The sequence below is a fragment of the Enoplosus armatus genome, chromosome 11, assembly GCF_043641665.1.
Source record: "Enoplosus armatus isolate fEnoArm2 chromosome 11, fEnoArm2.hap1, whole genome shotgun sequence".
Taxonomy (NCBI): Eukaryota; Metazoa; Chordata; class Actinopteri; order Centrarchiformes; family Enoplosidae; genus Enoplosus; species Enoplosus armatus.
Genome location: NC_092190.1, coordinates 18,420,788 through 18,445,711, shown reverse-complemented (window position 1 = coordinate 18,445,711; position 24,924 = coordinate 18,420,788). Strand labels below are relative to the sequence as shown.

Here is a 24,924-nt window from a genome sequence, read left to right as displayed (position 1 = left end):
TTGAATCACGGATATGCTGAAAGGAGGAATTAACAAGGGATTTGTTAAGCACTTATTTTATAGATCATTTCAAAGTAATTTTAGGGATAATGCTGTGTGGAATTTGATAATAATCTATATTCTGTTGTACATAATTTTGTAATCATTTTTTCACCCTCACAGGGAACTTAAGAGCCCTTACTGTATAATTTTCATTGAAACCACAAATTACATTTTTATAAACATGTTTTCTCTCTCCTCTGTTTTCTCAGGGCCTCAACAACATCATCCACATAGACTTTGACTACAAGAAGGAATTCATCTATTGGGTGGACTCAACCAGGCCAAGTGGTCGAAAGATCAACAGAATGCGCCTCAATGGGAGTGACCTCAAGGTACCACGGGATTTAGCTGCTGTGACTTCATGCCATACGGTGCCTTATGCCACTTTACCCAAGATTCACTGGCTTTGCTTTGCTTGCTCCCTGTCTAACTTGTATTAGATACATTTTCCTTGCTTTATCCTGTATTAGCTGTATTTTTTTTTTTTTACTAATTAATGTAAATTATCAAGATCCATTTCAACAGCAACTTTTTATATTATGAATATGAGTCATCTGTTTGAATTTGGAAACATTGTTGCTTAAGTGGCTCATTATCACTGCTCATCTGATGATGGCCGCCCTTTATCCTTTTATATAGTCACCATAATGGATTTGTTCTGTCGGCAGCCAACGGCCTGTTAGCGTAACTGCAATGAATGTGTGCAAGTGATAATAGGATATCACCAATGGCTTTCAGATAAATGTAACAAGCCTAATGATACAATGGTGCTCTCTGGTGTAATCACCAAGGTTTGTCTAGGTCATGGGATCGGAGCCCAGACACTGGGGACACTGGGACGTCAGCAGGGCACCTGCTGGGCCCCTATCCCACATCTCATTAGCATTGGTGTGTGGGGGTGTCAGGCTCATTCAGCTCAATTACTTCCATAGTCTCTGTTTGAGCCACTGCCACAGCTTAGCAAGAGGACAAACTGTCTGAGACACAGATCGGTGAGCTTCTCACATTGGGTTAATTAAAAGAGCCACTGATATCCAGCTACTGCTATAGGCTTGCCATGAGGAAGAAAAGATTGGGGATCAGAGAGTGGATTTCTTCTCTGCCAAAATGGGATTTTCATCTGACCAAGGCAGAGTTTAATTGAATTGTGTGGTTTAATTAAAGCAATGTAGGTTCATTTTAGATTTTGGTCTTTTATTTAGGTTATTTAATCTATTTTTAAGAGTGAACTGCTGTTGCGCTCCGCTCTGTGGGTTGAAACTTTGAAGCATTTTGCAGTTACACTTCTGGCTACGCAATCAGTGATGTCACAGCAGATATTTTGCATTTGATAGATGATAGAAACAAACACTGACATTAATGTTTGTTTTCATCCCAAAAAGTGAGTAGTTTTCTACCATATGTAATTGGGTTTGCCTTCAATGTCCAAAGGTAATTTCATCTGTGTCCATCCTTGGTGCTAAGCTGTCATTGTTGAAACAGTCAGAGTTGCGTCTTGCTATCGTATTTATTTATGTGAAAACACTTTAGATTTCTCATTTATGAAAGACAAAATGCACCAATACCTTTGAGTCTTCTGAAGAATATTTCAGTTCTGTATTAACAATTGAAATGGCTGAAAGCAAAGGTTTGTGTCAGCCCAAGATGAGACAACTTTCAGAACTGCATAGATCAAACTCTGGATTTATCTGGTATTTATGTTTTGATGAACCATATTTAACTGTTGACATTCCTCACAAGTTGCACAGTGAGATGCTATGGATAAAGTGAACCAGAGAAACTTTGTATACTGAGTATCAACTCCTTGTTGCCTGAGAAGGCATTTTTGATGAAAAATACAGCACAATGAGTGACATTTTAGTTACTGTTTTAAGCTCAGTTTGGTCCAAATTACTGCTCAGGGGACAGACTAGTCTTTTGCCAAGACTTTATATTTTCTTGCAAATGATGACAGAAAAGGCCTCAAAGCACATCATGTTCCTTAATGACAGATTGCATGTGTTTTTTAGTTTGTTTTGTAGAAGGGGGATTTTAAAGGCATTGGCTTCATCTGCCAGCTGGCACAATGATTGTGTATTCTGAACAACTGCTTATGCAAACTCAAAGGCTAGACTATCTCGGGGATATTGATGGAGTTCCTAAATAGTTCCTAGATTTTCAGTTGATCAGTTGAATACATTCACTATGTTTTAACCAAATCTCTCACTAAGATTAGCACAATGAGATAAAAAAGATCCGACAAAATAAGCAACCAGAGCCTATTAATGCAACATGTAAGGAGCTCAAACAACCTTAATGATGGAAACACATTTTACAGTTATACTATTTGCTGGAGATATCATAATTGTACAGATATTGTTGTCTGTACGTGCAGAAATTTCTGTGTAGATTTACATAACTTCAAACAAAAACATCTTTTGTCTTTGCAAGCCAATTTTGGCTGCAACATTTTAATCTCATCTGAAACAGCGTGCTGTACAGCTCAGCATCGTCTGCAGTTATGGTCATTAATGCTAACCCTATAGTACCCTTTGCGTTACAGAGAAAATAGGTATTTATATGGCAACACATGTAGATCTCAAAAAGATGTACATCTCAAACATATCTGTCCCACTCATCACAAAAATGGTAATTTTAGCTCTGGGTAATGTGGTTGAAAAAATAGAAGCACGTATTTATGTCACTAGATTGATGTTTGTGGGGGATGATGTGGGGGTGATTCAGATTTGTATTTCTGTCAGGGTTGAAAAAAGTTGCTCCTACCTGATAGAGGAAGACCTACCTCGTACTCGTACACATGCAATCTATTTCTTTACATTCTGTCTTTGTTTTTTATATACTTCTTTACATTCATTCATGGAAGATAGACTAAAAAATAGAGGAACCTCCATATTGAAACTGATCTTCCTTTCCCTGCATTACTAGGTAGTCCACAAAACAGCAGTGCCCAGCGCCTTAGCAGTGGATTGGATAGGAAAAAATCTGTACTGGTGTGATGCAGAAAGGAAAACACTGGAAGTATCCAAAGCCAATGGCCTCTACCCTACCATCCTGATCAGTTCTGGCCTCAAGAACCCCACGGATCTAGTTCTGGACCCCCAGACAGGGTAAGCCTATTGTCATTACTGTAAAGCTCCCCATAATGCTTTAGTGTTCTCTGAATAAGGACTGATTTACTGTTACCCTTTTCAGATGCTTAACCTGGAAACTGTTCAATCCATTTCTCGTTTGAGGATTTCATTTTGTGTCAGTCCTAATTATTATTCCCATCTTGTTTGCCTGCTGTAGCACATAGCGCTTTGAACTGTGCTATATGTCTGTATAGGTACGTGTTCTGGGTAGACTGCTGTGAATCCCCTCACATTGGACGAGTTGGCATGGACGGCCGCGGGCAAACGGTTATCATTGACACAGAGATCTATAGCCCCACCGCTCTCACTATCGATTATACCAACAAGAGGCTCTACTGGGCAGACGACAACCACATCCTGCTTGCTAATATGGATGGCACCAAAAGACGCAAAGGTGAGAACAAGGTGTTTTGAGTATTTTGACAGTTTGGGAAGTACGCTCACAATTCTTTTCTGTACGTTAGATTTTTCCTCAGTTAGATGAGAAGATTGACACTAGCCCATATCTATCTGTTAAATATAAGGCTGGAGCCAGCAGCTGGTTAGCACAGCTTAGCACAAAGACTGGAAACAGCTCTACTTGCTCCAAATCTGACTTTTAAATTGTGTTGTAAATGTTAAACTCTTAACAGGCATTGGACTTGAATGACAGTGAAAGTGTCATTACTTATTCGTGCTTAGGAGTGGCTGTGTCGATATTACTACTGTTGATGTTAAATCTTGGAAAATTAAAGATGGTTGTAGAGGGTAGAAATTTTATAAAAGATATCAAATTCTCAGTTAACGAATAAGATACATGGATCTGTTGGAGGATGTGACTGATCAGAAGTTAAAATCCTTATTGCTGTAAATAGTCAAGGGAATTTGTATTGCAACGGTCACACAATTAATGGCACCCTAGTTTCTAACTTGAGTAAAACAGAATTTAATTGAAGCTTGCCATGTCATTTGTCCCTCTCCAGTGTCCTATGATCACATCCAAGGGGTAATGGCTCTGACATTGTTTGAGGACTTTGTCTATTGGACGGATGGGAAGTCCAAATCACTACGACGTGCTCACAAGACAACCGGTGCTCAAGGGATGGAGCTCCTCAACTCCTGGCAAGCCATCAAATCCATCAAGGTCTACCACTCCCTGCGCCAGCCTGAAGGTACGAAGTCCATCTGGCACTCATGTTCATTCTGTCCTCCAATGCCGACCAGTTGTTATGGGCCTCTTAAGAAAAAGATAGTTTGTGTAATACAGTTTGAAGTTAGTTATGTACTTCTGTCCTTCTGTACAGTACCCAAGCACCAGTGTCAAATTTCAAATGGAGGATGCAGCCACCTGTGTCTTCTGTCCCCCGGTGGAGGACACAAATGTGCCTGTCCCACTAATTTTTACTTGGCTGCTGACAATAAGACCTGCCTCTCCAACTGCACCTCCAGTCAGGTCAGCTACTTTTCTCTTCCCTACCACTTCTAAGTTTAGTTTGACTGTGTTTTTGCCTTTCTATCCTGATCAGTTCTTTTTCCCTAAAGGCAAATTGCTTTACTCTCATATGCTTTCCTCTTTTGACATGAACTGTAGGTCCTAGGAAACGGTTGTGTATTGATTTTGACTTTGGCTTTGAAGAATGTTGAAGCTAAAACAGAGAGTCAGGTACTCATGTTGACTTGAAATTCTGTGTTTTTTAAAAATATTTCTCTGTGGTACTAATAGTTTCGCTGCGGGACAGATGAGTGTATCCCTTTCTGGTGGAAGTGTGACACGGTGGATGACTGTGGGGATGGATCAGACGAACCTACTGACTGCCGTGAGTGCCATGTTATTCCAAGGTTGGCTTTAAAATAGTACTATACCAGAAGAATTCAAGTCCTGGTTTGTTGAGCTTTGAGGGACATTAAAATTGAATTGGAACTGAAGGGACTTATTTAGTTGTTTTTGTTGTTTACACATTTTAATACAATGGTACCCTACCTCTTTTTCACAATGCTCCGTCTATATTCTCTGATAGAACTTTTACAGTATACACTCTGAGATATACTTATGATTTGTTTTCCAACAGCGGAATTCAAATGTCAGCCTGGACGTTTTCAGTGTGGTACTGGCCTTTGTGCTCTTCCTCCATTCATCTGTGATGGAGAGAACGACTGCGGTGACAACTCAGATGAAGCTAACTGTGGTAAGGATGGAACAACTATTGTTGTCTTTTTAATTTTGTGTCATTTTTTGCTTCTTGCTGTGCTGTTTCTACCTTTTGTTTTTTAATGTTCTGTTGATGGTAATATTTAGTGATAAAACAATTAGTCGATGAATTAATTAGTTGATCAACAGCAAAGGAATCGAGACCGTTTTTTTAATTGATTTGTTTGAATGCCAACTTCTCAAAAGACCAAACAAGCTATTTTAGAATGTCACCTCGGGTTCTCAGAACTTGATGGGTGTCACATTTTCACTGTTTCTTAACATTTCATAGTCTAAACAATCCATTCATTGTGTGTTACAAAACAGTGAATGTAAAAGTTTTTATAAACTGGATATATTGTAGATTGAATCAACACCAGTAGTATAGGTGCTTTGCTTTTTCTGGACTCCTAGCAACCTCCTTCTGCTTCTGCCCGATTTCTCTTTCAGAGACATACATCTGTCTGTCAGGCCAGTTCAAGTGCACCAGGAAACAGAAATGCATCCCTCTTAACCTGCGCTGCAACGGTCAGGACGACTGTGGCGATGGAGAGGATGAGACAGACTGCCGTAAGGCCCTGCATTATTACTTTCAGACTTATTGTCTTAGAAATTGCTTTATTGGGCTTTTAGATGCTGTAGTTTATCCATATATCCCCAGCTGGATCAGTCTGTCCCAACATTGCAGCGAAAACCTAGAAAAAAGTCTATTTTAAGGTTTTAGATATTTTTGTTTAAATATATAATTTAATGAATTAAGATAAATCATCTTAACCATCTTTATTTGTCATGGTTAATTTATTTCTGTGCTTGGACAGACTGTATGATGCCATTAACATTTCATCGTCTTCATTAGGTATTCCAAAGGCAACCCTTGTTACGGCCTGTTCCTGTGGAAGGGGATTAGATATTGAATCACAGAGAGGATAAGAACAGATTTTCTCTGCCATGATGTAACTCATCAGAATATCACACCCCATTCAAGTCTTTCAGACTGCTGCATTTGTCTTGCATGTGATTGCAAGAGGGGTGAGTGTGGGGGTAAAGAATGCGAAGAAGTAAGGAGGGGAAAGAGAGACTTAAAAAAAAACATTTTAATTAAAGTGAAGCTAATTACTTCACCGCTTCTTAGACTTCCACAATGATTGGATGTGGTTTTGAATGCGATTTTGTAAAGAGCATGGCACCACAGAAATGAAAATGCTATCTGAAACAATATGAGGTTTTATGACAAGCAGCTACAGCAACTTTGCTATAATACAACATTGAGGTGTGAGAGAGATGTGTAAGTGTTTTGGAGAAATGAATGGCTTCCTCCCTGGTTCTTATATCACTGTAGTTTTTATGGTTACTCAGGTTATTCCTTCCAGGATGATGGTATGGATTACTTTCCTCTTTCACTCGCACACACACACACTACCTGTCTCTGCCTACAGCTGAAAGCACCTGCTCCCCGGACCAGTTCCAGTGCAAGGCCTCCATGCACTGCATCTCCAAACTCTGGGTTTGTGATGAGGACCCTGACTGTGCAGACGGGTCAGATGAGGCTAATTGCGGTGAGTTGTGGAAACCCACTTAACCATAAATCACACCACTTCACTTATTTTTCAGTTAAAGGGGGGAGAATCTGATTTAGTCTGAATTAATTTTACACTTGGCTTCACTCTGGTCTGACTCAGACCTTGTACTTGGTCTCCTCGCCCATCTAATTGTGCAGAGAAAGAATGCAATGAAGGACAGCTGTCCCTTTCAGCAATAAGAGCTCAGCATTATGATCTCGGTTTGCCTGGCATTTTAGCAGCTGTCAGTGTTTAAATATGGACACACACACACATAGAGTTTCTTCTCAATTCCGCACGCTTTTGGTCAAAGCTATTATTACCAGGTCAGGTAAACAACCTTCTGAACTTTTTCTTCCTCAAAAGAAAAAAAACTTTTTAGCCACCAGGATTATATTTGCTTGACATGGCTCTGTAAAGAGCCAGAATGATTCGATCAAGACAACTCCACAATAATGCAAAGCTCTGTAAAAGTCTACCAGCAAGCAGTTTGACCGATTGCACTATTCCTTCTGAAGTTTTCTGAGATCAAATATATCCTCAGTCATAAAAGATGATGCAAGCTGTCAGCTGTCTGTTGGTCATAATGAGCGAGTCATATTGTGTCTCTCTTATTTATCTCACCCCCTTTGTCTCTAAACGTTTTGCTCAAACTTTATAAAATAAAAATTTTGAAATATCTGAAACCAAAACACCAGTCCTGGACTGATTTTAATCTCTGCTTTGTGAATTTGCCCTTCTCATTAAGCTTTTAATTTGCTTTGGAGGTTTGAAAGGATAGTTTGGTATTACACTTTAAACCTAGAATGGATAATAAACACGGAGTAAAGTACAAAATGCAACTTTTGTAATGGTTGTTAATGTGGCAGTGTTGTAGACTTGAAATGAAGCTGCTGTCGATCTGCTGTCAAACACTGTGCTGGGAACAAGGCCTCTATACAATGTGAGACTTTCATGTTTTTCAGCTCTTCACCAGCGGGACAACCTTATAAAACACTAGGCTAACTATAAGAGTGGACAAGTCTTTATAGTCCCTTCTTGTGGAGTAACGTAGGGACACAAATCTCACAACTTGATTGTGTGAGAGCATTTGTGCAAAGTGATCCTTGTTGGACATAAGCAGAGAAAAGTGAAACGCTACAGGTACATAAACAAAAGAGAAAAAAACAGCAACACATACCCAAGGACAGAAGCGAAAAATGAAACTCATACATTGTTGATCAGTTGCAGACAAAAATGTCTTGGATTGCAGTGAATGAGAATGTACAAAAATTGGACTATTTTGGCCACCTACCAAACAAACATGCCTTTACATGCATGGGACAAATCAGTCCCAATCAGTCCCAGCGTGTGTGTGTGTTTGGGTCAGGTGTTACTGCTTCATCAGTGTGACCATGGAAGAACTACTGTTTGTTGTCAGTATGTGTGTCTTTCACAACATGCAATTTGAGTATTATTAAAAGAATGATCATGCTTTGATGTTTGATGCCTCACACCTCCTCTCAGATGAATCCTTTGTAATTTTAGCTTGGTTTCATGTGGAGGTTTTGCAGCTGCTTTCATGTCAATTAACTTTAGAAGACCCTGATGTAATATTGAGTAAATGTTTATCCCACTTTGCGTAGTTTACTGATGTTTGACTTTAGCCTCTCTGACTGTATTATCTGTGGTGTTTGTCAGTGTCATCTTATAATTGATCACCTAAAAAGTTCTCAACACTTCGGAGCACACAAAACAGATTATGCTGCTTTATAGCAATTTCATTTTCACTTTGAATTACCCCAGACAGTTTAAGGAAGTTTTGCTTGTTAGCACCGTAATGAGCTCTGACTTGGCAGGAAAAAATATAGCTTTTTTTCCCTGTCACATCTTTTATATGCTGTAAGTGACTGAGCTGCTTCCTAATGAATTACTGCCTTGTGTCCTCCGCTGTTGCACTCAGCTTTCCCTCCTGATTCTCTTCTCCTGCTGTCATGTTGGAAAGAGATCCAGGCAGGATCTGCCACCCTCCTCTTTTGACGCATCTCTTCCCTAACTGATAACAGCGTTACCTTGGCCATTATCCCTGATGATGTCTGTACTGAAATGACTTTTTAAAAAGGAAGCTCTCAGTTTGACTTTGAAAACCCATTCTGAGGAAATATTGCTGGAGCAAATATGAAAGCAGCTGTTCTTTTTAAACACATTTTCTATAATATTTTGCATAATTCTAACTTTCGCCATTAATTTTTAACTCTGGAAAGGCCAGAATATTAAGAAATACGTCAGGCCTTCCATATTTTCTTCAACAATTGCAAGCCACTCTTGACACAGACACACCAAAATTCCAGGCAGAGCCCGTTCAAATAACATATACAGTAAATAAATAGAGTCAAAACACAGCTAGACTCTCAAATGCCATTTATTGCATTGTGTGAGTGACATTTTGTGAATGAATCGCTGCCCCCATCACTGAGTTTTTTAGTCGGATTATCAAGTTTAACATTCTGAGTAGGAAGGATTACCTTAGTCTTGTCTTGTGACCAATTTACCTTTTACAATTTACTACTGCTTATGTGTTATTATGTGCTTATGTGTACGCTATTTTCACACGTTGTGTACAAGATGATAAGGGCTTGTTAGAGATGTTCTCATCACAAGAGGACATCTGTCAATGTAAACAGTGGAGATCAGCGTCCCCTTGCAGCACTGACAGGACACTGAAACAGAAACACAGTTTGGGTTCGTTATATAACAGAGCCAAAATCTAATTCTCCAGCATTTGCTGTGTTCTGAAATTCTCTTGGATGTTTTCTTGAAGAAAGTTCAATTTTGCCAACTTCCTGTCACAAATTCAGTTGAGGATGATTGGTAGCACAGTCAGGTATTTCATCTTACGGTGTGTTAGCCTCTGGGGCGCATACTGTGTTTTGAACTCAATGTCAGAGTTGCTCAGGGAAACCCTGAGGAAACGACGATTACACGTAGAAAATATGATAGCTAGCACACTATTAATATTCATGCTCTTTGAAGCCATTTTCATCTTCGTGTTTGTTTGCTCCTGATGAAAAAGATGAAAAGACCTGCGGACCTCATGAATTCCGCTGCGAGAATAACAACTGCATCCCAGACCACTGGAGGTGTGACAGCCAGAATGACTGCGGAGACAACTCAGACGAGGAGAACTGCCGTGAGTACTTGACTCCTTCACTTTCTGTCAGCTCAGTTTGTTCGTTTATATACACTGTTGACGTTCTTAGGCAGTAAAGAATTGGACTTCTCTGGAGACACCTGAGTGCTCCTCCCACCACCACAACCACCTTTGTCTCTCCCACACACACAGCCTTGTATCTGCACACCCAAGGTAATGTTTTCCACAATCGAGTCAGCCAGGCTGAACTCTCTTTAAAGCATGCTCTTATTATCTGTGCTGTTTCTCTGAGAATAATGCGAGGCTCAGACTCCTGAGCTCTTGATAACATCTCCTCTCGGTAATTTATGAAGCTCATATTCCCTTTTGTTTGGATATTCCTCACTTTTAGAAGAAAACTTTTATTTACTCATGACATGATACTGGTAACCCCACCTCGTTAAATTTCATATATTTTGTGCGTTTGTTGAGTTGTTTGCCTGTACATTATATGAGTATGTACATACCATCTGTGTGTTTTTGCTGAGTATGCATCATTTACGTGATGATGCTTATTCCCCATACCTATTAATGTCACTTAAAATGCAAATAAAAGCCAGTCAAGTGTTGGATGCCAAAGAATTAAGCAGGTGGACCAGCAGACAGTGGAGAGGCTGCAAATCAGATTTTGCTGCAATGCCTGCTGGGAGTCTCCATTTCAGCACAACCCTGCATTAGCTAACAGTCCGTGATAACAAGGGGAGGGCCCAGACAGTGGATGTGATGCAGTTGTTTTGCTGCGTCCTAATATTGTCCTCAGGGACAGACTTGCGCTAAATGGCAGATACAAGATTTCTGGCTTCAGAGAGTGTGTTGCCCCTCTCCATTGTGAGAGCAGCAATGAATGTATTTACATTTTGATCAGCTTTGCCAGTTTCTCCACTTCTAATAATAAAATGGCTCTAATTAGCTAAAACGATGCCAAGGCATTAGCATGTGATTCTAAACACAGAACATTTGGCCGTTAACTGTGTCTGGGGATGTATGTTTGTTGTGTATAATTTTGGAAAAAATAATCACTTTGGCGTGATTTTGTATCTGTTGTGTTGTTCCCAACTTAGAGCCAGTCACCTGTAACCACAAGGACTTTGCCTGCGCTAACGGAGACTGCATCTCCTCCAGATTCCGCTGTGATGGAGACTACGATTGTCTGGATAATTCAGATGAGGCCAGTGTTTGAGATATGTGTACCACTTACTTATAAATCAAAGAGGAAGGTAAACCTACATGAGTGCTGCTAATGAGGCACAGATATTAACAAGACACTAAATTAAGAATAAAATACTTTAAAACACACTTTAAAAAATCTCCAAAAGGAAAACCCTTTTAAGTTAAACATGGACATTCGGACATTTTGCCTTTTCTGGCATATTGCCTTTTGTCAATGTGAATAGAGATCATGCCATGTCCTCGTCTTATAGCCATGTGCTAACCAGTCATATCATTAGTGTGTCAATGCTGGTTAACACAAGAATTAAAGGTCAGTTTACACAAATTGTAATATTGTGAACACAGTATACAGGAAAACACAGACAGTTAGAGAATGTACTTATGGATACTGTAATTTAGTCTGTAATTGATCTCCTGGCAATGTGTGTTAGTATCTGAACTTGCAGCCCAAGCAAAGATTAAATATCCCAATTGGAAAGGGAAATGAAATGTGACGGGTATATTGCCACTTGCAAAGAAAGTAATCCCATTCTAGGCATAATTCATTGTGACGATCCAAATCTTCTCGCTGTGGTGTGTGTGCGCTACATTCCAAAACAATGCTGGACAGAAAATATCTCTGTGATGAGTAATTGTACCTTTGAGTACATTAGTGCATGAAATACCTTGTGTTTATTTGCTTCTGAAAATCCTAATCCCCCATGCCTTTCAGCAAAACAACGACTGCTTGTTTGGTTCATAAACATGCTTGAGTACCTCGATTTATAAAGCTGCAAATTGCCATTGTAATTTTACACTCTTGTAATATGTGAATAACATTAAATGTGCCTTTATCTAGCGTTGCATGGTGTAAAGAGATTTTTTCAGGATTCATACAAATAATGCTCCATCAGTGGTAATGACGCAGTGCAATGCATAATTCAAGGACAAAGGCTTGTTATTACCATTCATTATTCTTGTTAAATTATTGCTCTGTTCAACATTTGCACAGCAATTCTTATATATAATCCCTCTCCATGCAACCCTAATTAACCCTTTCTTATGTGTCTCGCCGCTGCCAGCTTTCTGGGTCAGTACAGGCAAATACTTTTTAGGAAAGCAAGCAGCCTTTTTAATCAGCATTATTACACACAGTGATTATTATTATTTATAATTTTATTTATATTGTTATTTATTTATTCATTGCGGCCATCATGGGGTAGATTGTCCTCCCTGATATGGTTTGAGCATCCAATATTTTCCTGAGCATGGGAGAATACTGTGGTGAAGATTGAGGATGTCCTGTACTCCTGTAGAAATAGTTTAATACCTTGACTGTACTACAGTAAACTCAAAGGTTGAACAACTTTTATTCTGCTACCATACACAGATGCTTCTAACAGTATTCCTTCAGCTTTGGGAGATACTAGCAAGTTTATATTAAAGCTTTTCAAGCCCTTTTCAAAAAGTTACATCATTAATGGCGCTTGTAATTCATAATGTGGGGTCCCAGAGTCTAGTCAGATTAATCTAAAAGTTAATGTCCACTGTATAATAATCCTATTAAGACAGGGATTTTCTTCTATGTATTTACGTTATGTTTTTACTGTATTGGTTCACAGAAAAGCTGCGAGGCACGCTGTGCAGATGACCAGTTTCAGTGTCACAACAACCTCTGCATCTCACTGAAGTGGTTGTGTGATGGCCAAGAAGACTGCAAGATGGGGGAAGATGAGAAAAACTGCCAGGGAACAGGTGCAAAAAACGAACGTCCTCTAGTCTGCAAAAGACCAATTGGTGCATAGAACACGCCTGTTCCTAAACCTTGTGTTCTCTGGTATATATTCTTCTTTTCTGTAAGAGTGGAGTTCATACAATTAACTATTTTTTATTATTCTGCTTGTCAACATCAACAGCTGGGAGAGTTTGATTCAGTGAAAGATTCAGTATTGACCTGTGTGAGGTCATTGCTATCCTGAAGAGATAACAGTGTCAAAGCCCTCTCAAGGTTATAATTTGTATTCAGAACAAAGTGTCCCTTATTGCATAGGCATAAATCCATTATGTGTTTAACACGGGCCTGATTATCATATACAGGACGTCATGTAATGACATCGTATTGATAACATTGTCATTAAATGACATCCTGCAAAGTATACAATGAAGAAAAAAAGAGTATGAAAGGGGATCTTCAGAAACATTCTCCCTTATCTCAATGTACTGTAATGCTAATTGCAGACCTAGAAAATGAAACGTTATGCATTATAATATGAGATAACTTTGCGGAGGAGTAGAAATGGCCTCAGTTCTGATTTGCTCTGTTGAATTCCGTTAAGTGCTGTGAAGCACTTTGTTCAACTGCAGGGAGTACACAGTATGAGCTCGCGGACCTGCAGGACAACGTCATAATGTATTTAGGAGTGACAAGTTACAATCATTTCTCTCCAAGAGCCACATTTTCAGTCAGCATTACCTTGACGTGGAGTTTTCCACCTGTTCTCACAGACAACAAGAAACTAAAAAGGTCTCACCTGAGTGATTTCTAGTTGAGAAAAGGTAGGCTGTTGACTGATATACTTTGCCCTTCCTCAGTAGTCCCTTCATGTTCCGTGAACGAGTATGTGTGTGCCAGCGGAGGGTGTGTGTCAGCCAGTCTGCGGTGTGATGGACATGACAACTGTCTGGATGGCTCGGATGAGGTCAGTGCAGCTTTACATGATTCAAGAAAGCCAACCAAATGAAGAATTTGTATTTGAAGTAGTGCAGCTTCACAGTGTACAGTAGTTCAATGGTGAGGAGCTGGTTGTCCAGTCATGGGTCAACCCAGGTTAAAACATGAATCATTCCGTGTTTTGGTTTCCTCAGATTGTAGCTGACAACATCACTAGAAGGGACAATTTTCATGATTTACGGTGATTCTTTGCTGGCAGATTGGCTGTGTGAAGGAGTGCAGAGAAGATGAGTTTCTCTGTCTGAACCGTGCTCACTGTATCCCTCGGCGCTGGCGCTGCGATGACGTGTTGGACTGCATGGACCACAGTGATGAGGAAAACTGCAGCCAGGGTAGGAATGAGTGTGACCTCACATGAATGTGTTAATGTGTTGTGCTGTTTTTGGGGACTGATATTTGGGTTTTTGATTCCTGAAGGCAAAAAAATGATTCTCATATGCCATATATATAAGCCATGTGAACCATTTCAAAGCATTTACAAAACAAGAGAGAATAATATAGGATGGGTAAGTTGAGAGCACATGTCGCAGAGGTTTCTAATACAGAGTGAGATGAGATGAAAGACAGAAATAGATTCAGACTCAGCCGATCCAGGGCTGTCTTGATCATTATGTGATCCGTCATAAGCATGTCATTGACAGTTTTAGAATACAACCTTGAATGTACTTTTTTACCTAATTTCGAGTGTTAAAAGTCTTAGGGACTCATCTGTGTAATTGCAGGAGCTTTCTTCTGCCGGGCTGATGAATTCATTTGCAACAACACCTTATGCAAGCTCCACACGTGGGTGTGTGACGGCAAGGACGATTGTGGAGATAACTCGGATGAAGACATAGACATGTGTGGTGGGTTGAAATTGTCACTCACAAGGCTTTCCTTTGATGACAACTGATGCATATTTTATAAGCCACTACCTTTCTTTTTCCCCGAGATGGAGTATTTCATTGTCTTTTCATGCAAGATTGCACACAGTTGTTTTTTTAGGGTGTTTTTTTTTTTTTTTTTTGAAAGACACATCCATTAGCTTTTTCTGTCTTTTCATCTCCAGCAAAACTTCCCTGCCCTCCTACAAGGCCATTCCGTTGCAGAAACGATCACGTGTGTCTGCGCACAGAACAAGTCTGCAACAAAGTGGATGACTGTGGTGACAACACAGATGAAGAAGAGTGTGGTGAGCGCAGAATGTACCAATATAGATCTGATATTAAATCTGCACATAGTATACACGTTTTTATGTGAAAATACTATTAAAGTTATGGTCAGTTTATCAAACGGAGTGCAGAATTCTGCTCCTATTATTCGATAACCATGATCCCCTGATGCAAGTGTCCTCGACCCACAGAGGTGCAGACATTGTTTCATTCTGATAAAAGCTTCAAACATTAATTGGGACTGGGACAGAACTTGGCAACCCATGACCACTGTTGGTTGTGGACTTTTTGATGAAGACAGGAAACAAAACTTTATAGTGAACTCCAAACTGTCCTCTAAACCAGTGGCTCCCAGCCTTTTTAGCGTGTGACCCCTGAAAAGAGGCAGTGTTTATTTATGACCCCTCATCACATTTTGACATTTTGTCAATGAGTTGAACGTTTGAATGAAATAGTGATTTTTTTCTATCTCAGATTGTATAACTCAAATCATCAATCATCAGAGGTAAATCTATCCAAAACAACTGTTTTCTAACTTGTTCATCATCTCATGACCACTTAGATTTATCTTGTGACCCCTTTACAGGGTCCTGACCAAGTGAGATCAAATTGAACAAAAGCTGGAGCATTAACGTTATATTTTTGCTGTTTTAAAGTCAAACACTGACCAGGTTGGTGAATGTTTTTGATGCCATGTAATGAAATGGGGTCTTAATGCACAGAGGGTTCTATGCCTTGAGCTGACTTTAGCCTCGTACTTTAGGTACAATATGTCGTGCAATAGATTTGAGATTTAACATTTCTGCCAACAGTTAGCTACATGTGCTGCAAATCATCACCCTTGAGGTTGTTTACAATGGGAGATTTACTGGCTGCATTTAGTGTAATTAACTTTTTTTTTGAGTTTCAGTTAAAAATGGCTTTTCATTTTCTCTAATATACCCAAAGGCATAACCGCTGCCCTTTCATAGTGTCCTGACGTGTTCCCTCAACAAGCCTGCTGTGAACGATCACACAGCGGAGACGGGAAAGGAAGGGACAAATCACTTCCTCTTCTTCTCATTTTTCACTCTTTCATCCATCCTGTCATCCATTCATCTTCCTCTCTGATTCCATTGATACATCCATCAATCTCTTACCTCACTCCATTACCTCTCACCGTTTCTTCCCTCCATCCATCCCTTCAATCTCGCCTTAATCCCACCGTTCCCTCCATCAACCATCACTTAATTTTGTTCTTTCCCTTCCTTCTCGCTGTTGTGCTTGGGGTGCATGTCAAACTCTCATTCTTTTTTTGGGATATTTTGCAAGGAGAGATGAAAACTGCATGGTGAATTCAAGTAAATTGATGACCAAAAACCAAATATGCTGAGCAACTAGATAATTAGCAAACAGCTATCTTTGTGGTAGTGATACTCTTTTATTTTGAAAACAGCTACAAATTGACTGACGGTTATAAATCAATTATTATTGAAACGTTCACAAAGAAAAGATATTGTTTTCACAAGTATCTGTTTTGCGGCAAGTAACCGAGGTAATCTGGGACATTACAACATCACATTTATTTTTTTGAATGCAGTGAAGTAAAAGTGAAAGTCGTAAGATAGGTAAACAATTGTCAATAAGGTCTGCCCCCCATTGGTGGTTCCACAACAATATCTTTTGAAACTGAAAGCAGCAAGTATTTGGCATGGGTTACGTTATGAGTTCTTGTTGTCTTTTCAACTGACACGGTGTGTACTGAAGCAGAGGTCGTGGCCGGAAGACCTCGGCCTTGTGGGAAGACAGAGTTCACCTGCAGTAACCAGCGCTGCATCCCAATCCAGCTGCAGTGCGACCTCTTCAGTGACTGTGGCGACGGCGGCTCAGACGAGCAAGACTGCAAGGCCTGTAAGTACAGCACCAGTTGACTTGAACAAACAGATCAAAGAAGCAGAGATGAAAAGTACCGACTGTCACCATGATGTTATAAGGAAGCTCAGCAATCTCCTCGTTTTAAATGTGATGTTTTGTTATTTATGGTAATATATGTATGCCCATGTTTGAGGTGTGTTGTGTATATATATGAAAGATGATGATGCCCTGTTGGCTTCTGCACATCAAAAGAAAAACACAGCGGGTGGCTCAGATGCAGAGGACTGAAGTATAATCAAAGTCCTGTCTTCATGTGTAGTTTCCAGTGGAGATGTATGCGGAAAGAAAACAAATCCATGTGGAGAGGATGCAATTTGCAACCAGACAAACACTAATTCTATATGTCAGTGCAAACCTGGCTTTAAGAGGAACCAGAAGTCAGGCGAATGTGAAGGTAATGTATAATCCATTTTATTATTTTTTCCCATTGTAACAGTTAACTGTAGAGGGATTGCTACTTAAGTCATTACAACATGTTTTACTGGAAAGGTGGGTTAACAATCTATTTTCCTTAGATCAGCCAGATATGGCATGCATTACGTTTTTGTTGCAAATACTGTCAGGGTTAGGGTTTTATTTTAAATAATATTAGGATGTGAAATACATGTGCTGAGAGCCGAAAAGCCAGTTCTCTGCAATGAAAACATAAATAATGTGGCTATTTCAGTTGTGTCAAGTCATGTCAAAACATGTCAAACTCAGGCCTCTAGTTTCCCGACAATAAGCTGGCAGTCTTCCCCATTATGTGGAGAACCTCTTGGCAAGACACACAGACTGACAGTCCCCATAGTATTATGCTGATATCAAAATATTAACTGATGATATGCTTCAACAGAATGTATGTTGGTACATAACACAAGTTAAAACAAAGGTAACGTTGGATAGAGTCATGAAATAAAATACTGGTAACAGAGAAATATTGTATCATAAGTTACTTTAGTACTGTAAAAAAAAATAACAAATACAGACATTTTCTTTCCAAATGTCACAGTTTGAATCCCCTCTCCCACTCACATGCTCTCCTTAAGGCATTTTTGCTTGCTATGACTTCTTCATAAAGTTCATAACATTGCATAAAGCTTTGATTATTTAGTCAACCCTTTGACCTGGTTCTTGTTTCCCAGCTGATGGCTTTTTGCCTGGTAGTTACCTCTCTGCAAAGAGAAAGTATCATTTATTACATGCATATAATTTCCTCTTCACCCACTTAACATGGGGACAATCGAAATAAGGTTCATACTGTATTTCCTTCTTATGCATATCATATCCTGACTATAGCCAGCTTTGGCCTTGGCCTCACTGTTCTGTGCTGGGAAGTATTTTCCATTTATCACCTATCATCTCTGAATGCGTGAAAGTGTTTCATCAATGATAAAAAAACAATATATAATTAATAAATATAATAACATTTTTGTAAAGCAACGTGTTTCTGAATAAACCAGTCTTTTTTTTCCAGAGATGAATGAATGTCTGCAGTTTGACACATGTCCTCATTATTGCACAAACACTAAAGGATCTTTTAAGTGCACATGTGACCGAAATTATAAGGAGATCAATGGCAACTGCATAGCAAAAGGTATGGTCCTAAAGTTTAATATCATACATCCTTTGGTGTACTCTGCATACATACAATGTTAAACTGTAATGTGCTTAAATACAAAATGCTTAAATACCCAAAATGGAATTCAGCAAATTTTGTTTTGTTTTCTTTTTTACATATTAATGACTCACCGGGCAGGACCAGAAGATCGAGTGCTCTACATAGCTAATGATACTGAAATCCGAAGTTTTGTGTATCCATTTAACCAGAGCCACGGACACAAACTGCTCACTCACATTGAGGACAATGCCCGCATTATCGGGATGGATGCTTTGTTTCACCACCAAAAGTTTATCTGGGCTACCCAATTTAACCCTGGTGGGATTTTTTACAAAGACACTCTAGAAAGAAGTCAAACTAAAACAAATGTCAGAAACATTGTAAGTATATCTAACCTATGACTTTTTTTTTTTCAAACATTGTATACATTTTTTGATGTGTGTTGCTTATTTTCTCAACTCAGTGGTTGAGAGAGAAAATGTGTTTTGTTTATAAAAACTATTTTTATAGGTGTAAATAATCTTCAATATGTCTAGTTATGTCCTCTTACCACAGATAAGTATAAGCATTAAGCAAAAAAGTGCTATGGCTGGTCAATTGCTCATCAATATCTAATGAAATTACGCTGATTTATGATTAACGTACATGTTAAGTTGTTTCATACAGTAGACTGCACTACTAAATGTCTCCTTGGTATGTCTTTTATGATACACAACTTAAAGTCAATGTATGAGTAAAAGTTGAATGGAGCTCCTGACTTTGTGGCTGTTATTGGTTGCAGTGTTCAGACTTCCGTCGACCCAGAGATATTTCTGCTGATTGGATCACAGGCAACATTTATTGGACTGATCACTCTCGGATGCACTGGTTCAGCTATTACACAGCCCACTGGACTAAATTACGATATTCCATAAATGTGGGGCAACTTAAGGGACCAAATTGCACCCGATTGATTACTGACATAGCTGGAGAGCCATACGCCATCGCTGTCAACCCAGCCAGAGGGTAAGTTGTGCACATAGCTATTCTCTTAGTCTCCTACTGACATCTCTGACACATGCCCTGTAGACAGGTTCTGGAAGCACATTCAGTTTTTTCTTCCTACCATGGAGATTAGTAAACGAGACACTAATAATCCTCAGCTACCAACTCTTGTCAGACATGCTGTTGCTTCACAATAAAATCCTTTTCGTGGCTAAGCATTGGAATTTGAAGCAGCTACAGATATAAATGAAATACTAAATCAAAGATGACAAAAACATTAAGACATGGACCTTTTTCTGTTTACTTTTTGTCAGTGGATCAATTTTCAATACAATCATCAATCAATCAATTACCCCTTGCTTAATGATCATTAAAAATGTAAGCATATTATAAATTACTGAGCTGCAGTGGAAGTAGCTTAATAAGTTACATTGCCTATTGCAACACTTAACGTTCAGACCAGCTCCATCGAAGGTACCTTCACCAACAAAGCCGCCACACCCACATGTGGTTGTGATACATCACTCTCACATCTTCTTGTCACATCTTGAGGGTTTCCAAATGTTCTCATCAGCCACATCACCATCTAATACTTCATTAGTTGCCAAGTAAAGATGCAAGAACATTATTTGTCTGTAATGTTCATTAGTTTTGGAATTACACTTACATTAGGCCATTAAATAGCACATTACATTTCTATGCACACATTCTATGATATGTTAGAAGAAGATGGTGTCAGGGAGGTACAGTATTTCTCTTGGTCTGTTGCAGGATGATGTACTGGAGCGTTATAGGTGATCACTCTCATATAGAGGAATCAGCCATGGATGGCTCCTTACGCAGAGTGCTCTTGGACAAAAATCTCAGGAGACCCACCGGTAGGTATTTCTTTAAAAACTATTTACATTGCTATGTATATATCTCTCTCTTTGAGGTCACTTAAGTGATCGTATATGACTGTACATATAATTACTGAACGTTTTCATAATGTTGAGAATGGAAGAGTGATGAGGTAGCAATAGGTTAAGAGTAACACAAAAAGAAATGAAATTCTGCCTTAAATAAAAAGAATAATTAAATAACATAAATACATGATGGTAACAGTAACATTTGCAATTTTCTTTGCTACAGGTTTAATAAGGTTTACTAAGGTTTTGTTGGTCAATACTTGAAAAAGTGGCACCTCTAAATCTTCCAATATAAATGCTACCACCATATATTGAAATATTCTGTGCACATAGGAACAATTCACATACAATATATGTCCATACCACAGAAATAAAAATGGACATTGTTATTCACAGCAAGGATGTTATTCCATCACAAGCACAGAAGAGGAAGTAATGAAACCATAGTAACCTCTGTATGTCTCTGTAATTCATAACAAACCCTCAAATATACAAAGCACTGTAAGATGTTGAATTGGCTGATAATTAGCTCATATCCACACGCACAAGTTCACAAGTTCAACTGAAGAAATGCCACAGAAAGATGTAAGCTGCTTTATAATTGTATGTCTCATTACATTTCTTTAGATGCATTGGTTATAGTGCCGAATGCAGACCCATAGGAACAAGTGCCAGTTTGGAGTATGTTATGATACTATTGTATAACTGTGGTGAATATACAGATATAGAAAAGAACACCAAGGAAATGTAAGGAATACTTTACAGCCACTCGGAATTTGTTGGTGTGTCTATAGGGAGACACTTAGTGCTGATCTAGTTTTGAAGAGCTGCTTTGGCCTCCTTTAATTCAATGGACCCATGCTCCATCTTGGTCACAGAAAGAGGAATTCATCATCTGTGGAAAAAACGCAAACCTACTTAAACGCCCCAGCCAGGTGCTCAATTATCCAGTCAGACTTTTGGGAGAAAGTAAAAATGAGCGTAACATAGGCACGCCTACACTCATCAAAGGTGCAGTGCACAGCAAGATGGTAGATCTTCTATGTTATATTGACACAAGCAAGGCAAACGTTGAATGCAAACAGCCAGAGGGGGACAGAAAGAAAAGAAATCCTGTCTCCACATCCTGTTGATACATACGTATAACGATTCTGACCTCAAGGGCTCCTGCATTTAGGGATTCCGTGATGATCCCTGTGTAATTTGTCAGGTAGATAAATCTCTTTCCTTCATCCTCCCACAGGGCTGGCCATCGATTATTTTAACCAACGATTATACTGGGCAGATCCCGAGCTCTCACAGATAGGGAGCATGAGATTGGATGGCTCGGACCCTCTGGTGACAATCGGCGACAGACACGGTAAAGCCAACTGGAAAACAAAGCACAACTTCTTCTTTTAAACACATATTATTAATGCTGTACTTTGGTTCCCTCAACTTTTTATCAAACAATTGCAACAATAAGACTGCTTAGTAAGTTTCTAAACAATGTTCAGATCAAGCCGCCCACACTGCATGTTGTTGCTTCTTCTATCCGCCACAGGACATCAACTTTCATTAACCCAAGGCTGCAAGTGTTCTGAAGGGGTTAATTGATGTTGTCTGCTTTCTTTTCTCTGCTGGATCTGCAGGAATTTCCCAGCCATACAGGATTGATATATTTGAAGACTACATCTATGGAACTGGACTAAAACATGAGGTCTTTAAGATTCACAAGTACGGAAAACAGTCGGTGGAATTTCTCAATCTGGGGATGGAGAAGACCACTAATGTTTTGATATCCCACCGTTACAAACAGCAAGATGGTGAGTTTGTCTTGACAATCAGCCTCTTTTAGTATGAAGCAACACGTATGCATGCCATATGCATAACATTTATTTTGGGGAATTACAGAGAGGAATTATAGAGATTACAAACTCAGAATGGCCCCTAACAGGATAAGTATAGTTTTAACATTTTTCATTTTAAATGTTTTAATTGTTTTCATTTATATTTATATTTTGATTATATATTTCTGTTCCAGTTTAGTTTTTGTTAGTTTTCAGGGTGTGTTTATAGATTTTTTATTTTTTGTGACATTTTTTACTTTGTTTAAATTATATTCAAAGTTATATTGACATTATCATTTCTCTGCTCTCATTGAGATGTGACTATACTGTTTCAGGTGTGCGACATAAAAGACACCCATCTGTTTCCTGAGACACAGTCAATCAATATAACCATGTCCTTCCTCTCACTGTAGTAGGCCAACTTCAGTTATTTGTTACATCTCTGGTGTTAATGGTTATAGAGCATCAGACAGCTCAGTCTTGGTCAGTTTTTCACTTAAAGGGCAGCTGTTCCATTCTCCAGAGACTCATTAGGCGAGCCGTGTGGTGTGTACTGTGTAGTGTGTGGGCAGAAGATGAAGAAGAAGGCAGCCTGCAAAAAGCTATGACATGAAGGCCTGATATCTTCAACAAAACCCTAACAACCATTTAAATTAGTTCTTAGCTTTCATCCTCTTGTGTGTTGTGTAAGACATCTGAGCACTGATTATTTTTAGTATATACTATATGTACCAATATTGTAACCATTAATGACTTGTCACAGACATATATTGTGTAGTAATTTCATCAAAAAATAACGTTACCTCTTAATCACAATAGCAGATCCATTTTATCAATGCAGCACTTTCGTGTCTAATGCACCGGCAGTTTGGATACGGTAGACTTATTTTAAGACCTCTTTCATAGCCTACACATGCTGATTATCAGTATTGAACCTAATACAACCCATCTTTGTGAAAGTGTCTGTAATTTTGTACTTTTTCATGAGATGTTTGCATTATTTTGTCTACCCACTGTAGGTTGCAGCGAGAAGAGCACTTCAAAGTGCCGCTAATCAATTAGACAAAGGGAAGTTCTTAACATGTTCCACAAGCGTTGATTATTCAGTCTGGAGATGAGGCTTGTGTGAAGTTATTCATATGCTTTAGCCTTGTGCCTCTCTGGGCTTCAAGAAAACAACACCCTTCAAAACTGAAATTACAACACTTGAAATAACTCTGAGAAATTACAAACAAATTGGTCTTTCTCATCTCAGGCCAGACTGACAGATTATTTTCTTGGCTCTTTTTTACTTTCTCCACAGCATCAAATCCATGCCTGAGAATGTCTTGTGACTTCATGTGTCTGCTCAACCCGACGGGTGCCAGATGTTCCTGTCCAGAGGGGAAGGTGCTGGTCAATGGCACCTGCAGTGATGTCACCATCTCAGGTAGGCCTACTCTTGCGTTTTCATGCCACAGTTAAGATGGCTTGTTGTTGTATGATTTGGCAGCACCGATGATGGTACACTGTGGCTCATAGGTGGAAACCCTTGCTTGTGCCATGATAATCAGAAACAATTCTCACTTTGAAGAGATTTTGATATTTTGATATACACTCTTGACAGCATTGGAAACTATAGCACTAATAGATAGTATTCTATTTTATTTTATTTAATAGAATTTAAGCATGCATGTATAGTTGTTCATAGCTGGGACCAAAACACACTGCATTGTGAATATTTGGTGCCACCTCCTGCATGCAGTTTTTACTCAGAAACTCAGGTTCACACCTCTGCTGTTGTTACTGTCTGACATTAGCAGCATAACACTCAGAGATGTGATTGACTGCTGCACACTACAGCACAGTAAGTGATATGGGCTTTGCTGTTGTGAAGGTGAACTGTGCCGTCCCCCCTGTGAGAACGGAGGCCGCTGCTTAGCCAATGAGAAAGGAGACTGGAGGTGCTACTGCTGGCCTGACTTTTCAGGGGAGCGCTGTGAGGTCAACCACTGTACTGACTACTGCCTAAATGGAGGCACCTGCATGGGCTCACCTCTGGGTAAGTCCACTTCAAAATATCAAACATCCGCAGTTCCTGCAGGGCTGCAGGGGTTGCAGTGGTGTTTCTGTTTTTGTCACCCATGTTGATTAATCTCTACAGTAACATTTATTTCTCAAAAGTTTGTGAAATTATCATCACTAATACTTAAGCATTCAGTATGTGTGAATAGATTGTTAATGTGTTGTAATTCTGCGGCAGAATCCTATACAGTCAGCTCTGGGCGGACCAAACCTGTAAAGACTGTCACTGCAACAAACAGACGTTTTCAATTCAGAGTTGCTCACCTATTTCTTCCTGCACACCGACCTTACTGCGTGATGGCATTCAATCACATTTGTCTTCCTTTAAACGTCCACGCCTTTCTCACTTCAGCTCAAATTTGCCACATTACATCTGCCAGTTGAGCAGTTTTTGTCATTGATGCTCCTGTGGAACAAGGCTCAAATATCAACCTTCTTTCATGTCAAGGTCTTCTTTCATGCTTTGATGGTTTCTTGAACAACCAGTTCTACCCCACTATTTAGTAAATGTATATGAATACGCTGA

The 24,924-nt window shown here is 39.3% G+C and overlaps 1 protein-coding gene across 1 annotated transcript in view; it reads left to right on the top strand.

Moving 5' to 3' along the window:
- Nucleotides 1–24,924, top strand: part of lrp1bb (low density lipoprotein receptor-related protein 1Bb) — a 219,538-nt gene that overhangs the window by 179,456 nt on the left and 15,158 nt on the right. Inside the window, exons 58-83 of the mRNA XM_070914847.1 lie at nt 252–374; nt 2,968–3,149; nt 3,368–3,567; nt 4,136–4,324; nt 4,457–4,605; nt 4,876–4,969; nt 5,222–5,338; nt 5,791–5,910; nt 6,777–6,896; nt 9,952–10,068; nt 11,130–11,236; nt 12,840–12,972; nt 13,810–13,916; nt 14,148–14,280; nt 14,671–14,793; nt 14,997–15,119; nt 16,846–16,989; nt 17,273–17,407; nt 18,470–18,589; nt 18,752–18,993; nt 19,395–19,618; nt 20,369–20,475; nt 21,749–21,865; nt 22,137–22,310; nt 23,638–23,763; nt 24,211–24,375. Coding sequence (XP_070770948.1) covers nt 252–374; nt 2,968–3,149; nt 3,368–3,567; nt 4,136–4,324; nt 4,457–4,605; nt 4,876–4,969; nt 5,222–5,338; nt 5,791–5,910; nt 6,777–6,896; nt 9,952–10,068; nt 11,130–11,236; nt 12,840–12,972; nt 13,810–13,916; nt 14,148–14,280; nt 14,671–14,793; nt 14,997–15,119; nt 16,846–16,989; nt 17,273–17,407; nt 18,470–18,589; nt 18,752–18,993; nt 19,395–19,618; nt 20,369–20,475; nt 21,749–21,865; nt 22,137–22,310; nt 23,638–23,763; nt 24,211–24,375 — 3,691 coding nt within the window. The remainder of the gene's footprint in view (nt 1–251; nt 375–2,967; nt 3,150–3,367; nt 3,568–4,135; nt 4,325–4,456; nt 4,606–4,875; nt 4,970–5,221; nt 5,339–5,790; nt 5,911–6,776; nt 6,897–9,951; nt 10,069–11,129; nt 11,237–12,839; nt 12,973–13,809; nt 13,917–14,147; nt 14,281–14,670; nt 14,794–14,996; nt 15,120–16,845; nt 16,990–17,272; nt 17,408–18,469; nt 18,590–18,751; nt 18,994–19,394; nt 19,619–20,368; nt 20,476–21,748; nt 21,866–22,136; nt 22,311–23,637; nt 23,764–24,210; nt 24,376–24,924) is intronic.